Source organism: Onychostoma macrolepis, chromosome 23 (assembly GCF_012432095.1).
Source record: "Onychostoma macrolepis isolate SWU-2019 chromosome 23, ASM1243209v1, whole genome shotgun sequence".
Lineage (NCBI taxonomy): Eukaryota > Metazoa > Chordata > Actinopteri > Cypriniformes > Cyprinidae > Onychostoma > Onychostoma macrolepis.
Window position 1 is genome coordinate 15,885,304 of NC_081177.1, and position 17,620 is coordinate 15,902,923.

Sequence of the window (17,620 nt, forward strand, 5' to 3'; positions counted from 1 at the left end):
ACCTACCAAACACTTCACAAAATCATACTTAACAGCTCGTTTCATAGCTTTGTCTCACATAAATGCACAAATGCTTTCCTATCAGACATGGCGTCTAAGCTTCATGTAAAATTATAAATATTTGAAAATGCAATATATGAAAGCATCTTGTTTATTCATATGAGTCATATTCTAACATACTCCAAATTGCATATTGTCAAATGCCACTTTTTAACACATTTCACCCCTTGAAGTTAATGAAATGACTCAGACCTTTCAACACATGAGTCAGCAAATGACTCGCTTTCTCTTACTCATCTCACTTTTCTCTCGGAGCTCATTCCAATTGGTTTCATCTTTCTGCACTATTAAATTCTGATTCATGCATTTGCTGAAAGAATATCAGAATTGATCTTTAAACCCATTATTCTTAAAGCACCCCCAGAGAAACCAGAAAAAGTATGAAGCATTCTGGAAATAAGACTGAGACAGCCATTTTATACAGTGCCTGTATACTCAAATGACGCTTTAAAACAATACAGTAGATCACCCCCCCAAAAAATGTCAATTCATACAATGAAATTCTATACAATATTGACATTTGGCTTTTACAAATTCTTCAAAATATTTACTTTTGTGTTTCACAAATAATTACAAATCACACAGGTTTGAATCTACTTGAAATCAAATAGACTTCCAATTGCATATTTATGGTGTTTTTGAGTCATTTTTGAAGCTTGAAAACTTGATGTCTCAATTTCATAATTGCATGGAAAAAAGTAACCAGGAAATTTAAAAGTAATGGATTAGGAACAACATGAAATGCTATTTTTTTGTTGAACTATCCCCTTAAAATCTCAACCACTGCATTTAAGAGATAGTTCACCCAAAATGAAAATTTTGCCATTAATTACTCACCCTCATGTCATTCATCTTCGGAACACAAATAAGTATATTTTTGATAAAATGCGTGAGCTTTCTGACGTTTCTTAGAAAGCAACGGAACTACCACATTCAAGGCCCAGAACGGTTAATATAGTCCATGTGACATCAGTCGATCAACCGTAATGTTATGAAGCTACGAGAATATTTGTTGTGTGCAAAGAAAACAAAAATAACAACTTTATTCAACAATTATACTTTCAGCAATCTGTGTTCCGAAGATGAATGAAGGTCTTACGGGTTTGGAATGACATTAGTGTGAGTAATAATGACAGAATTTTCTGAATTTTAAACTCTCTCTTTAAGCAGTGAACCACTGGTTTATGAGCCTCTGAAGTTCAACTTCTGCGGGTATGTTTTTAGAAAACTATTCCCTCAGGGTAGGCCACTGACACTTCACTTTCACGTTCCAGATGTAGTTCAAACCGATAAGCTTTTAATCTGATCGAATCTGACGTGAAGACACTCATTTCAGGAAAGACAATCGGAGTCATTGTTCTCGGCCGTCAACGTCTGGGTTTAAAATAATAAATAAATGTGCCGGTGTGTGTGCGTGCCAGTTCTGTCTGTGTGTGGTTAGTGTGTACATACAAACACAGAGAGTCTGAGGGCCTCCCTGCTCTCTCTCTCTTGAGGGAAAAGGCACAGAGCAAGCAAGAGATAAAGGAATATCCCACCTGTAGAAACCACTTCCTTCCAGCTGGCCAGATGGTGTGTGTGAGAGAAGCAGGGAAAGAAAACACTAGCCGTGGAGAGCAGAGCAGAGCAGAGGTCTCTGGCTGCTCTCACCATGACTTCATCCCAGCATGCATAACATGAGCTGAAAAACCACAGCAGAAGAGCTGGCCCCATTCCCTCGCTCCAGTTTCTCTGTCCCCTTACCCTTTATCCTCCTTTCCCATCCTCCTCCTTCCTCCTTCCCACTCTTTATCCAATAATCTCACTGACATGTCAATCTAAACTCTCTGCAGCCAAAATATAAAAAACTTAAATAAATAATAATAATAAGGAAATAAATAAAAATGAAGCAATAAATAAATATAAACAAAAAAAATTAAAATAAATACATTACATTGTATACACAAGGAGGGACAATGAAACATTTAGCCGAACTTAAGTTTCTTAACTTTATATGGTTCAAGTTATATTGTATTTTGGTTAATGCATATTTTCCTTCTTTTTTCAAATAAATAAATGAATAAATAAATAAATAAATGGCTGAAGGGTTGAAACAAAAGGGAAAATGCAAGGAATTAAACTGATGAAACATTATGGATACACATTATGCTACTTTTGAATACATCATTATTTTCTACAGATGAATCGTTCACAGAGTCATTTCTGATTTCATGTTGTTGAGTAAAACCACATTTCCAAAGCACCATTTCCTCTGTGTGACTGACAATTCCCAAAACCCTGCCATTTATAATTGCCGAGCTGCAAACTATGAACAAGGGTGTTACAAGCCCAGAAACAATAAGCAAATTATTTACTTCAAAGGCCAAAACTTCTTTACAAGACCTGTCTTACTTGAAGCGTGCAGCATTCCAGCATGCTCAGCTCCATAATGACAGAGTAGTAATGAGGCCCTTTCCTTCCACATGGCCACTGGTTTACAGATACTGACAGCTCTGCACAGCAGGCTGCCATTCTCATAGGCATGTGTGTGAGAAAGCGAGAGGGAAAGCCAGAAGGACAGTGAGGAAGAAAGAGATGTGGACGTGAACGTCCCTAAAACTGTGTGTCAAAGTCTTAAATATCTGCTAGCAGTTATGTGTGTGCGTAACCGAGATGCCCTGTGTCAGATATCTCTGTTTGCCTCGGAAAGCCAGCACTTCCTTGCAACTGTTAGCTAAAACAACAGGATTACCAGCCGAATTCATTTGAGCCAGACAGATATCTTGACTTAAGAGGCCTTCAGCAGAGCACAGATGACCAGAACGCTGGAACAGGGTGGCGCACTGCTTAACAACAAAGAGATTTTCACATATGCTCAGTCAAGGTGGCTAAATTTATGTTAAAAATACATAGAGGTCAATGACGACTAAAGTGAAAAATCTTTCAAGAGATTAACGGCCACAGTTCTTACAAATTTGTATTAAAGTAGGATCGCACGTGCTCATGTAAAACATTGATTCACTGATTTCAAGAAAAGTAAAATGTCATGTAGTGCAATCATCAAGTACTTACAATCAACATAAACCATTAATGCATGTGATTATAAATATTTGTAATGTACCATTCAAAAGTTTGGAGTTGGTAAGATTTTTTATGTTTTTGAAAAGCATCTTGTGCTCACCAAGACTGCATTTATTTAATCAAATATACAGTAAACACTGTAATATGAAATATTATTACAATTTCATATATTTTAAAACATAATTTATTTCTGTAATGGCAAAGCTGAGTTTTAAGCATCATTACTCCAGGCTTCAATGTCACATGATCCTTCAGAAATCATTTTAATATGCCGATTTGATGCTCAAGAAACATTTCTTATTATTATCAATGTTGAAAACAGACTTGTTAATATATATATATATATATATATATATATATATATATATATATATATATATATATATATATATATATATTTTTTTTTACGTTCAAAAGAACAGCATTTTTTAAATAAAATTCATTTGTAACATTATTAATATCTCTACTGTTTGAATAGAAGCAATAATTTCTTTAAAAAAAAACAAAAAAAACATCTTAACCCCAAACTTCTGAACAGTAGTGAATAATTAGTTTTTAATTCATAAATACTATTCATATATTAATAGGCATTGAAAGTTTTTGTTAAATATTTTTTCTAAGAAATAACACTAAAAAAAGATTATGCCAGATTATATTTTCTTTTCTTCAATATGACATCATTATGATATAACTGCTGCATCACCTGATCCCATTTTAATTTAAAAACATATACAACATAGCAGGCATATGAATGTTATTCTATGCATGAATTAAATCTATTTGTAAAAATAAATAAAATGATTTAGACAAAAAAAAAAGTCACTGACCCACATAAAAACCAAAATGTTTGGAGGAGATCTTAGATTACAGGATGTGTACACAGACAGACCTACTCCCTCTCACACTCCATGTTGGGTTTAATAAGTACATGTTTGAGTAGAGAATTAGGTCGGGTCTGCTGCACCTCAGCAGCAGGTCTCGGGTCTGCACCTGGTGGTTATTACACTGGCAGCTTTACAGGCCAGATTCCAGTGTAATTACAGGTATGCTCTACAGAGCTCTGTAATACGGAGGACTGTGGGAAAGCTTGGGGCTCATCTACCTCACTTTCCAAGAGCTACTGTTTCGCACGCATTAAACATTTATCTTTAACGGTCAAACATATCGAAGTCATTCAGCTTTCGATGGCCCCGATGTCGGGCAGATCATGAGAGGAACCCATTATGAGAACGAAATGAGCTGAAAATAGAACAAGATGCTACCAGCAGGAAACAAGCTAGACGAGAATGATGAAGAGGAGGTAAAAGAGAACAGGAAAGGGTTGTATCCCAACATCCCCAAGGAAGCGACCATGCGATATCAAACAAAAAGACATTAACATCCTGTGATAGACAAGTCTGGGATAACTTGAAGAGGGGGGGGGGGGCATGTGGGAGGATCAGCTGTAGATTTAAGCAGCACAGGTTCCTCCGTGACCTTTCAAGTACACTTAGAAGAACAGAAAACCAGCAATGCAGCTCCAGTTTAATGATTTACCAATGCCAGGTCAGTGCAGGACAATTTCATGCTGATGCTGGCCCATATGAATGGATTCTTCCTTTTCAAGGAAGGCACACATCGCACACACTCCATTAGCATGTGTTATTTGGGCTTTTGTGTGCTCTTTGTGCTTTACACCTTATAACTACTGACATTCCAGCAGGGGCAAACGAAACGGCACCGAACCCCCTCCGTCACGGGTTACTTCACTCAACAAACAAACTGTAAAAGTGGATTGTATAGCCCTGAGTGAACTCTTGACCACCATTTAGCTGGACAGGTGGTTGTCCTGTGTGCTATAGCTTCAAATTCTGATGGAAAATCCAGCTTAAACTGGAATCTCTAGCTGGGCCAGAATGGTAGACCATCTTGAATCAGCAACCAACCAGCTACCATCTTAAAAGAGTCCAGCTAGATTTTGGAACATGGTGTTCCAAGACCATCAAGAAAGCAGTTCTGACCAGCTGGTCAAATCTGGTCCAAAATTGTTAATAGCTAGTCTAAAATGGTTATATCCAGTTTGAACCAGCTAATGATCAACTAGCACCAGCTATGGCCAAAAAGAAACCAGCTACAAGTGGATTTTCCATCAGAGATGTCCTCAAAACATTGAAAACTAAAAAATTTGTTTGGTTTCTTTTAGGTGTTTTTTTAATTTAAAAATGCATTGAGTTTGAGAAATGACCAGGGTGTTGCAAAATAATAGGTGCATTTCTATTACAAATATGCGCAAAACCTTTGCGATATTTTATAAATGTCGATAAAAAACTACTGTGAAATGGCCTCATGCGAGCATAAACATTTTTTTTTGGGCGATATACGGGAGTTTTTGCGATATTGGCGTTTCCATTTGTGTATTTTCAATTCGCAATTTCAATTTGCGCAATTTGAAGGGTAATAGAAACGCAGCTGTTTTCTTTTCAAAAATCTTAATTTGCCTATAGAAATTAATTTCAGAGAGACAATATCTGGTTCAAGAAACTGTCTCATCCATGACAGCCCTGCTTTCATCTACCTATTGGAAGGCTTTTTTTCTTCCAAAAGTTTGACACCATGACCATTCAATTAGCAATGCGTTTTCCACACCGTCAGTGCAGAACTCATTTTCACTGGACCCTGACATTAAAGTCAAGCTTAAATAGGAATCATAGTCTATAGCAGGTTCCAGTGTCTAATGAAAAAGGAATTTAAGTTTTCCTCAACCTCAGCACTTGCTAGTGCCTTTTAAAAAATGAGCTCTCAAATTTCATTCAATCAGTGCTAATGCCTGAAATAAGAAGGTGATGAAACTTTCTTTAGTCTCTTGAGATCTTAAGGTCATATAGAACGATCAATAAAAACAAGCTTAACAACAACAAAGTGTGAGTTAAAACAGCGTCCAATGACTAAACGTGACTAAATGATAACACGTCTCAGTGGTGCCAGATGAATCTCTAGCTATAACAGTGAATGGTGATGGATTAGCCGCATTAACCGCAGCAGCTGTCTATTGCTTCACATTTAGACCCGTCTGAAAAGTTGACACAGATCTCAAGGAATCTATAACATGTGAAGTCTCCCTATCCATTCTACCCATTGTGTCTGGTATGCGAGGGGTTTTCCAGTCTATTGCCCATCTAACTCTTGAGAACTCAGTGACCAACTGAGTGTTTCCTCCTCACAAGAAGCACTCAACCATGTTTCTAAAAAGTACTAACAAACCTCTACCACACAGGACAGAAGTAGCAGGTACAGACTCTTTACATTTCATTTTTATTTTTTTTACCCACAACCAAGATCTTAAGTTAAAAAAAATAAAGCAAGATTTTTGAAAGTAAAACTTGCACAAAGCTGCCCAAAAAAAAGGCCAAATTCAAAATGTTTTTGAAATTATTTCCTCAAAAAAAAAAAAATCCAATATAAATAACTACTATAAATTTATGTAAATGTTACTTTTAAAAAATATTTAAGAAAAAAAAACATCCTGCATACCTGTAGAGGTAACACGGCAAAAATAAATACTTAACGGTCAATAAAAATGCAGTTGCCTCTCTCTGACTCAAAATCGAACAGATCTAACATGGAATTCCTCACATTTTCGAACTCTGCGTAATGAAATAAATCTGACTTTGAGACTGTCGACATGTGTTGCTTAAACAATGATGTCTGCTGAAGAGATTAAACCAGACACGGACTCAAACTTGGTGCCAAGACAAACTCTTGTCCTTTCTACAGGAAGGAGGAGAATTTAAAGTGAAAAGAGAGGTGAGCAGAGGGCTGCAAAACACTCTTATCCCTTTGTTTCACAGCTTTCTCATTCCCAAAGCTTAATTAGTATTCCGAGCAAGTGTGGAGGTTTCAGGGTTTAATTAAAATCTTAAAATGTAATAACTTGGGAAACTCTAACAGGTATAATTCTCAGCCTTCGGTCCGTCCTCCTTACTTGAGTTATCTTTTTGCTGTCAGTTTCTCTAGCCTCTCAGTCAATCCGTTTTCTAATCATGTTCCACAGAGAAAGTCCCAGCGACACAACATGCTGGAAATCATCCTACCAAAAAACACCTTCCCATGACTACCCAGACAAAGAAGTGCTTGTGCACAGACAGATGAAATAAAGTGATGAGCCTATAGAAGGCCTCATTGGAGACCAAAGTTCTCTTTGCATTTAAGAAAACTTCAAAGCTATAATTACAGACTAAATAACCTGAGAGAAAAATGAGATACTAATTCTGGCATCTACAAACCTTAATCCGCTTCCTGTTCAGACTAGTCATCTACACGCGCAGCTAGAATCGCTCTATTACAAACAGCCATTCGGTGACGCATCCCAGCCATTTCCTATAGATCATTCGGCCCCTGGATACTTGTGTTATGGTGCCTACAGGGTTTCAGCTCCATTCACTGATGACTGGTCTCCCAAATCTCATAAAACACATTTGGAAATCCCTGGGCTAAAGTCTGGCTCAGGGAGATCAGCCTGAAATAACACAGGGGTGATTTTTTTAATAAAGCCCCTTTCTGAGAGGGCCCTTCTCCAATGAGTCTCATCCTAAGACCATTAACAAGGGGTGGAGGAAGTCCTTCACCTCAATTATGCTCAATCTATTAATCATTACCTGCTCGGGGCTGAGTGCAGACGGGCTGACCTTCGTGCAATGTGGAATCAGAGGCACGCCAGGCCTCCTCCTTACACAAACAGCCAGAATAAAAGGGAAGTGCGCCCAAAGACCTGCTACTCTCATTCCCAAACCTGCCACACACACACACTCAATCCAGAGAGTTAGACTGGATGACCTGCACTCATTATCACGACAGACCACCAGCACTGGACTCTCTGTCCTCAGGCTAAAACTCAACTTGAACTGGGCCCCTTGAACCATGTTGCCCTGGTGACAGGCGGAAAACAGAGGGACAAATCAGAGAAAATAAAAGAAAATTGACAATGTTGCAGTTCATTAGCTACATTAACAGGCACCCAAATCTGTTTATAATCAGATTGATAGTAATCAGACTAAAAACTCTTTATGTTAACACCTCAAATGATCCGGCTGATCAAATGAAATTTCAATTGGATTGAAAGGGATGGTGTAGACCTGAAATAATCTGATCAACAGGAAAAAAAAATAAAAATGAAGCATGTATTGTATTGGATTAATTCCAGTTTAGAAAAATGTGTGCATGTAACCAAATATATTGATGCAAAATGAGGAGGGATTTGATTGAGCATCCAGTGTTGATGTGAAATATACACACTTAATAAAAATGACAGCAGGTAAGAGATTCTAACATCAGTTTATTAACATTAACTTATTCATAAATCAATCATTCTTTTGAACCAATTTTTTAATGATTTGGTTTGTAAAGGGTGGATTTGGTTTTGAGATTATTATTTGAGATTATCATTGAAATTATTAATTATGAATTTTAATAATTAAAAATTACTGTATCAAAAAAATTTTGGAACATGAAGAATGATAACAATGATTTTTGTAATAATATCAGTAATGAACTCAACATATGAAACCACAATGCTTCATTTAATGACTTTTGGAAACACTTTTGAGTAACACCTGAAAAGATTCACCAAAAGGAATCTGACTTCTCATTGCAACTATAAATCAAGCTTCTTCATGCTTTCATTCTCTTTGCTTAAGTTTCATCACTTCTTCCTCAGGTTCAAAAGCTGCTGCAATGCTTAACACATGAAGCCATAACATATTTTTCTATCCAACTTTCTTTTGCTTTCCAGCTGTTCTTTTTCATAGTTAGTCTGGCTTAATTCACTCTATTCAGAGATCAGAAATGCAAGGAATCACAACGGTTTGAAACAGGACCACTTTGGTTTGAACGATTATCCTCCAGTACAACGCAAGCTTCCACTATTATGTAGTTTGGCATTTAATGAATTAGCGTCTACATACGCAAACAAAGTCAGAGAAACATTAAAAAGCAGCATGTTCGCACATGCCAACTTCAGAGAAAGGAGAACACTTGATTTGTTGATTTAACAAACAATGCCAAAATCTCTGCTTACAGATTTCCAGATTCAACCACTGGACTTCTGAACCTCCAATTCCAACTGTGGAATAAAACAAGATTTAAAAGATTTAAAAACCATTTACTCACATTCATGTCAATCGACACCTGTTTGGCTTTCTATTTTTTTTCCATTAAAAAGAAGTCCAGCCATTCCATTCAATGAAAGGGACCATCAAGCTCCAAAAGGGCAAAAAAGCAAGCATCATAAAACTATCATAAGTGGTCAATATGACTTGTGCGCTATATTCCAAGATAGTTTGTGTGAGGAACAGACTGAAGTCTCGCTTGACAGCAATCCCTTTCATTGTATGGAAAACAGCAGCTCAGACATTCTTCTAAACATCTCATTTCAAGTTCCACAAATGCATTTGGTGTATTTTTGCCAGATGAACGTATTAACCCAAGTGCTTTTACACATAACAACACAAGTGGTCTGTTTCAGCAAAGAGCAAACAGGGTGGGAGTGAGAACTTGACGCCTCTAGGCCTCTCCTATAAGCGTTCCAGTCTACACTTGTATCAAGAATTTCTTGTTGCGTTCTCTTGTTATCACATTTCACCCTTGTCATTATAAACAGCGCTTTTTACCCCCTTAAGAAAACGTTGGCTTTGACGGCAGTATTCTAAACTTCAGCTAGGAATCTCTTCATTTCTCAGTGCTATCTAACCTGTCAGAGGTGAGGAGAGAGGAGAGGATACACTCAACAGGCTGGCAGGTACGATCTTGTTCTTTCCACCTCACACGCTCTTTTTTTGCTGTAGGTCTAATACTAAGCAGTGACAAAGGAAAGAAAAAAATAAACTTCAGTAAAAGGTCATGCTTTATTAAATAATTGATGGATAACATCAAATTCCCAAATCAGTTTAGCCAAGACAAAACGAACACCATTAGGCACCATTCCAAGTCACTCAGCCTTCAGGGCAGTACTTTTTTCATTCAAGGCCTGGTTTATAGTATACTTGCCTAACCATGTCAAAAGCAAGGTCAGAATCTCTGTTTCTGAATGTTTTGAAGTACACAGTCTCTGTTTATAGATTCAGAATTAGAATTCGCAAGCTGTAACAAAACCGTTGGCCATTCTGAGCACAGCTGTTTGCTATTTGTAGCGTATACTTGAGCATCTTGTGTGCAAAATGAGATCCAATCCTATTACAATATAAAAAGAATCACATTTGTTAAATGAAGCACATGGCCTCTCATTAGCCAGAGTAGCGTTTATTTTCAGTGGCCTTACACTTAGCTCTCTATGTGCGAATGCAAAATACGGTACTCTGCTAAATTGCCCCCTCATCAAACCTTTTAAGACTTTAGCAGCCTCAAAAAAGACAGTCTCTCCTCAGCAGTGGCTTGTGCCAAAAAAGCACAGCACTAAAAAGTAGAGAATGAAGAAAAAAAAGACATTTTGTGCCCTGAAGGAAAATTGTTCTGATTTGTGTTTGATTCTATTGAGCACTAGAAACCAATGAGGGCTCGTGAGTCACCTGCCATGTAGTCTCATGTTGGACACAAATATGGCTGGTATGTGCTTCATATACCAAGGACCAATCAGTTTGGGTTACTTGAAGGTGCAGTTCACCAAAAAATAAGAATTCTATAAGAAACAGAAGCTCAACTGTTGTCGCGTAAGAACAGACTTCACTGATTCTCACGTTAAACAAAAACAAGTTTGAGCTTCCATTGACAATATTTAATGTGCACTATGTGTGAGCTGGTCAATGTCCTTGTGAATAAAAGCCTTGTGAGCTTTTTGAAACCTTAAAATTTTGGTGTAATAGAATTTCAATGGAGGGACAGAATTATCCATTAACACTAACCAGGAAGTAAACTGAATCTACTCAAAAAATCTTCTCAAACAAAACTGTATATTTGATGCTTTCTGAGTTATGTGTGCAAAATAATCAACACTTGATACTTTTTATTCTGATCACACTTCTGCTATGTTTTAGAGTATTTTCAAAGAGTTTAACCAACACTTTAGTGTTGTTAACTGAATAAATGTGAACTACTTCAGATGTTTGTCCCTAAATGACACATAAAAACACCACTAACCATGGTTTCAAACTTTTAAAAACGTCAATCAAGCTATCTCTTCCTATTAAAGTGGTTGATTCTCAGCCAGAAAAAGCTGAAAACTGGACCAGACTTGATGTCAATATTCAAAAGTCTAGACAATTCAACCTGCCAAACAGAGAGGATGTAGAGTGCCGATTAACAGAATCGATTAGACCTGTAAGAGTGATGTTAGCTTCAAGTGCTCTGTTGTATTCCAGACTAATATGTATTTTCTCTGCTTGTACGGCTGCCAGCATTGTAGAACACTAAACAGGATTAAACTACAAGCACTGCTGATTTACAAAATGGAAAAAGTAACTCACCATTTATAGTAGAAGGACAACCACTATTTCGCATTTACATTAATAAACCAAAAGCACTTTGAAAAGACACAGAAGTCTGGACATCAGTCTGGTCTTATTCATTCAACTGTTCTTTCCCACAGAGACAAACATTGCTCTGACGGTCTGGCTTTGAGAAGGTGGAAATAAGCAGTGACTGCCATCATAATACAGATACAGGGGCCCTTGTGAGGGGACCTACAGCTTGAAGCTATGCGGTTATGTTTTAGTATCTCCACTCTAACTCTATAAATGATTTCCCTCAAGGAAAGGTAGAGGTTTGGACTTTCACTCAGATTAGTCAAAGGCCCTGGAGGTGCTCAGTTAGCGAACAGACACACCCTCCTTCGAGAGCACTGACTGTCAGTGGCTGATTGCTAGTGACGGTGCACATGATATGCTTTGCTTTTAAGGCCCCGGGGCCCAAGAAATTCAATAAGCATTGCCAGCTAACAAAAAAGTTGAGAGAAGAACAAAAAAAACTGGTAAAAAGTTTCATTTGGAACGCTATGACTGCTGTATTAATATAATGTAAATGGTTAATGTAATGTCACAAAATGCGAGCCGCTTCATTAGGTAAAATAAAGATGCAGTTAGAGCAGAAAACACCACCTGCTTTTGCAATCAGCACCGCCATCACCACCACGGGAGCTTTCTAACTCTCAAATCTCTACACGGCCAGAAGATGTGAGTTACAGCTTTATGCTGAATCAGGAAAGTGTTTTTTACCTTCAACGCAGTGCTCCACCTCTTCCAAGTTGCGGAGAGTAATCCTCATCAGGCTCGAGTTGAGCATCAGTTCATTCTTGTGGCTCGGCCACATGTACTCAGGGAACAGGTTGACAAAGAAAATGCGCGTATCTCCGGTGGCCACCTGATTGTCGCAAATATGAGGATCTCCGAAACCGCCAATCATCACCTTGTTTCCTCCATCAAGCAGCACCTCTCCGTTCACCATGGTCTTGCCTTTTAGGTAACGCCATACCCTTACCTTCAGACAGGGGAAAGACAACATGAGATTAAGAAAACAAGATCAAGGTCACTTTCATGCACATTCCAAAGCAGCCACCTACCGCCAGTTGCATAAGACTCTGCAATCTAACTCTGCACTACACTTACAATGCATTTCTGATTCATATATGCCTCAGTGGTGGTCCAAAAGTGTGAGACCACATTGAAAATATATATTTAAAAAAAAAACCTATGATGTGAAATGAATAGGAAAGATATGATTCTATGTTATTCCAAGGTCACATATCAAATTTATGTAAATTCTTGTGAACTGGTCAGATGTCAAATTGCTATGTTTATGATATTTTTTTAAGCTTTTTTTTTTATTATTAGTATCAGACTTTACCGACTAAGCTTTGCAGTGTCATATCTCTTCTATAACACAATGAAACGATGGTAGGAAGAGCTGCAATTTCAGATTACACTTCTTTTCACACTTTTTATGTCCTAGTGATTAGTTTCTTCAAGACTTTGATATACGTGACCGCATTCAGTTACTTCTAACAAAGTAAGCCCATGATTACATGATAATTGCAGATAATTGAACCTGAAGTACTAATAGAGCTTGAAAGGACATCAAGTCACTGCAAAGGCTGTTCAGGTTCCTTGTGTATGAAATATCAAATTACAGGTGGATCAAAGTAGGACTGTGGACATTTTTCATCAACTGAGCAAAACCAATGTTCACACATTACAAAAACCCATTAGGACGAGATTTAAACAAGTCTCTTTTATTTACAATTATATGCATTTTTATGTGGTTGCAGCTACTCGGTGTTCATGATTTATTAGACTCAAAACCCACTGAGTTGCCCATTTAGACAGCATTATACATGTTCCCATGATATGCTGCGAGTTTCAGACCAGGACAACTCAAATACTGGGCTGGTAGCTTTCGTCTATATGTCTAACAGGTGATATACATTGCAACATAGTTGCACAGTAACCATTAACGTATAAGCTTAGACTTGTAATACAATGTTATGAAGTACATATTTACCTTTTTTACTTTCGCTTTGATGCATTTGAAGAGTGTCTGGTGCGCAAAGTCTTACCTTGCAGGAGTAAGTGTTGTGCACCGGGTCCATGTTCAAGATCTCCTCTACAGTCCCGGTTAAAACTATATTCGCCTCTTCTTCTCGTTTTTCCAGCTCCTTTTCTGAACAACTTCCATGACAACGCTGACTCAAAAGCACAAAAACAACAGCAAACGACCAAACGGACCAATAAAACGCCTTTTTGCGAAAAGAGCCCATGGTCAAACCAAACGGATAAAAGAGAAAGTTAAGAACTCTCAATGCAAACGCCGGACGAGTTCTGCAGCAAGTTTGATGTAAATAATAATCCGACCGCGCGCTGCTCTCTGTCTTCTTTAAACTTCACTGCGATCTGCGCTCATATCTGCGCTGAGTGAACGCGCGAGCATCAGCCGGCAGACAGAGAAGAATAGAGAGAGGAACGAGGAATGCCTCTGCTCACCCCCCTCGTGCGCACGCTCGCTGTCCTTTCAGAATGACGCTCCTTTCTCAGGGCATTTGCATGCAATCTGAATTGCTGATAAGAGCGACGGAGGGGGTGATTTGAAGCGCGCTGGTGAGAAGCGGGTGTGAAACGCCACCCCTTGGAGAGATTGTGTCAATTCGGACAAATGAACCGGTCCAGAGGATTACAGATAGAGTGAGTGAAAAAAACTTTCAACTAATAATGATCTTTTCATTTAGACTCGTATGAACATACAGAGAAGTTCAGTTTGTAGTCTTAAAACCTCTAAAATAATTAGCATTTTAAAGCTACTGGTTGGATTTCCACCAGATTTATGAGTAAATTAAGAATTGAATTCTGAGGATAATATTATTTTTATTTTCATTTCAAGTTTTGTTCTACAACATACTTAGTCACACTTCAAAAGTGAACTTTACAGCCGCTTAAAAAAAGCCTGCTAACAATGCTATTAAGACTACAACGGCACTCACGTTATTGTGGTAGTTGTAGTCCATATGTACAAACCTATTAGCCCAAAAAAAAAGGGAGGGGGGGAGTCACATTTGATTTTAAGGTCCAATTCACGCTATTAACATACCATTAACTACAACATTTGCCTCAATAAACTCCTAATTTGCTGCTTATTATCACTTAATAAGGTAGTTGTTAAGTTTAGGCATTGGCCTGGGATGTAGAACATGGTCATGCAGAATATGTGTTTTATAATTGTTAATAAACAGCCAATATGTTAATAATAGACGCTAATAAACAACTAGTTAATAGTGAACTAGTCCCTATACTAAAGTGTTACAAAAAAATATTAATACCAAGTATAAGTAAAAAACAAAACAAAAAAACATATATATATATATATATATATATACACACACACACATATACATAAATATATAATATAATATAATATATATATATATATATATATATATATATATATTAGTCCTGTCAAACATCCATAATAAAAGTGTTTGTTTACATAATATATGTGTGTATATTTTGTGTATTTATTATGTATATATAAATACAAACACATGCATGTATTTATTTAAGAAAAATATGTTATGTTTATATATTAAATATATTTATATATAATATAAAATATTAGAATATGAATATATAAATGTATAAACGTGTAAATATTTTCAAAATATATACCGTATGTGTTTGTATTTTTATATACATAATAAATATACACAGTACACATACATATATAATGTAAACAAAAACTTTTATTTTGGATGCGATTAATCGCGATTGATCATTTGACAACACTAAATATATACACACACACACAATATATATACTACAAATTTTATACACTTTTTTCCCTCCCGATGTTGTTGTAAGAGAAATTAAAATAAGCATTATGAGGTCAAATTTTCAAATTTGGCCAGCATTCCAGGTTAAGTGGGTTCTCCTTTCAAGTGTTGTAATAAGAACTATGCAATTACAAGCAGTCCCATCCAAAAATTACATATTAAGCTCATGTTGTTCATTCAAATTACTTGGTAATTACTCATGCAATTACAGTACACTGCAAAATGCACTGTAAAGCACAGCATAACCAACCAAACAAAAACATTTAACCTTAACACAAATAGTTGTACCAACTTTCATCTTAACATCTAGAGAGGGCGATGAGTAACGATGTTACTAATACGAACATCATTCTGACACACACAGCCGATAAAACCCTTACAGTCGCTCCCAGTTCTAAACTGACAGTGCATAAATTTCCACCCTTTCAAAAGCTGTAATTTCACTACCCGTCCATCTATTCCTGGAAAATGACAGGGCGTGGAATCTGTGGTTGCACTGATATATTTGTAGGAATACTCTCATTTTAATGGCACCATGTCCTGGCCCTTAATTCTTACACCACAATACCAATAGTTTTTAAAAGATTATTTAAAATACAGGTTTGTGATTTGAGAAATGGTTCTGTTATTGCCAATGCTTAACAAAGGTGTGAATTATTACATCAGACAGCTGCTGGATATTTTTATACACTGTAGGTAACTTAACATTTTAATACAGTATTAATGTAATCAACTTCACAGGCTCTCCAAGCTGAAGTATAACCACCTTTCTTCCATGTTCAAACAGTTGCATGATCCTAAAATCAGATTACTTTTTCACCGGAGGAAGCAATATTATGAACAGGGGACTCCTATTTTAGCTGGAAGCAATGGTTTGAAGACACAGATGTTCACTTCACAAGACATCAGTTGAGGCTAGTCAGGCTATTTGTGAATTATTGTGATGTTTTTATCAGCTCTTTGGGCTCTCATTCTGACGGCACCCATTCACTGCAGAGGATCCACTGGTGAGCAAGTGATGTATTGCTAAATTTAAAAAACTCATCTACATCTTGGATGGCCTGAGGGTGAGTAACTTTTCAGCAAATTTTCATTTTTGAGTGAACTATTCCTTTAGGTGGCTATGAGTTTTTATACAACCAATAAAACAAATCTCATCCTATTCAGCTAAGACTGGAGTCCTATATACCCACCCACTCCCTCGCTCGTTCACTTTCTTGTAACATAATGAAGTCAGCCCACATAAAGCCCATTACAGTCAAGCTCATTTGAGAAATATCATTCAAACTGAAAAATCACCCAAGTGAAATCACTCCATCTACTTTGAAACAAGCGTAGGAGTTCAACATTTCTGGAGAACTATTGCTGCACTTCACAATGTGAAGAGAGTAATACTGCCTGTGGATTAATGTGAAAGCAAAAGACTCACACCGTAAGCCGCAGACACCACTGTTGAAATTCAGGTAACATAAACCATTGGTGTCTCTGTCTCAGCTTGAGAGCTTTTAACATCACAACAACAACTCGCTCCTGCCCACAAATATGTCACCACAAAAGGTTTTGAAAATAAAAAAAAACTGAGTATTAACAAGCTCACCCAGAGGAGACGTTTTCTTCAGCACTGTGCCAGTCAAAGCATAATCGGCTTGACGGATGCAATTATTGTTTTAAATTCAGTTTAGCGATATTCCCTTTAGTCATTTATTATTTGGATTTTGCTTCCTAAGCTCCCTGGTGGCATTCCCACTTGTCGCTACGCTAAGATAGGGGATTTTTACTTTATTCACAAGAACGGTGATTGATTGTAATGTGGGTTAATGTGCAAAAAATGAAAACAATTCATGGCTTGTGATGAAGGAGATGCAGTAGATCTTGCCGAATCACGTACAGCTGCAGTGTTTGGACTACGGGCTATTGGAAACGCATTTTATTACCAAAGGCCTCTTCATTCAAACAGTTCTTACAAAACATACATGCATAAACAGGGTTACTCAGAAGAGCTTTCTGTTTTGCCATTGTTTTGAAATAGAAAGCATAATAATTCAAGAGTCTGCATCGATTTATTAACATGACTGTGAAGGATCACAAAATTGCTGAAGCACTTTAGTGCTTATAGGAAAATGAAATAAAATAACAATAAATGGACCAAATGGTTTAAAAAGCAACAGGATAAATTAATACATTGTCTACACATTTACAGAATTAAATCTATCTTCTAAA

General features: G+C 37.0%; 1 protein-coding gene across 3 annotated transcripts in view; it reads right to left on the reverse strand.

Annotated features, from left to right (window-relative positions):
• The window catches only part of agrn (agrin), a 261,211-nt gene extending 247,135 nt beyond the window's left edge, over positions 1-14,076 (reverse strand). For all 3 annotated transcript variants that reach the window (XM_058764050.1, XM_058764049.1, XM_058764048.1), the window contains exons 1-2: positions 13,637-14,076; positions 12,300-12,561 (exon numbers count right to left, since the gene is read on the reverse strand). In XM_058764050.1, coding sequence (XP_058620033.1) covers positions 12,300-12,561; positions 13,637-13,837 — 463 coding nt within the window. In that variant the 5' untranslated portion in view covers positions 13,838-14,076. The remainder of the gene's footprint in view (positions 1-12,299; positions 12,562-13,636) is intronic.
• Positions 14,077-17,620: the final 3,544 nt, after the last annotated feature.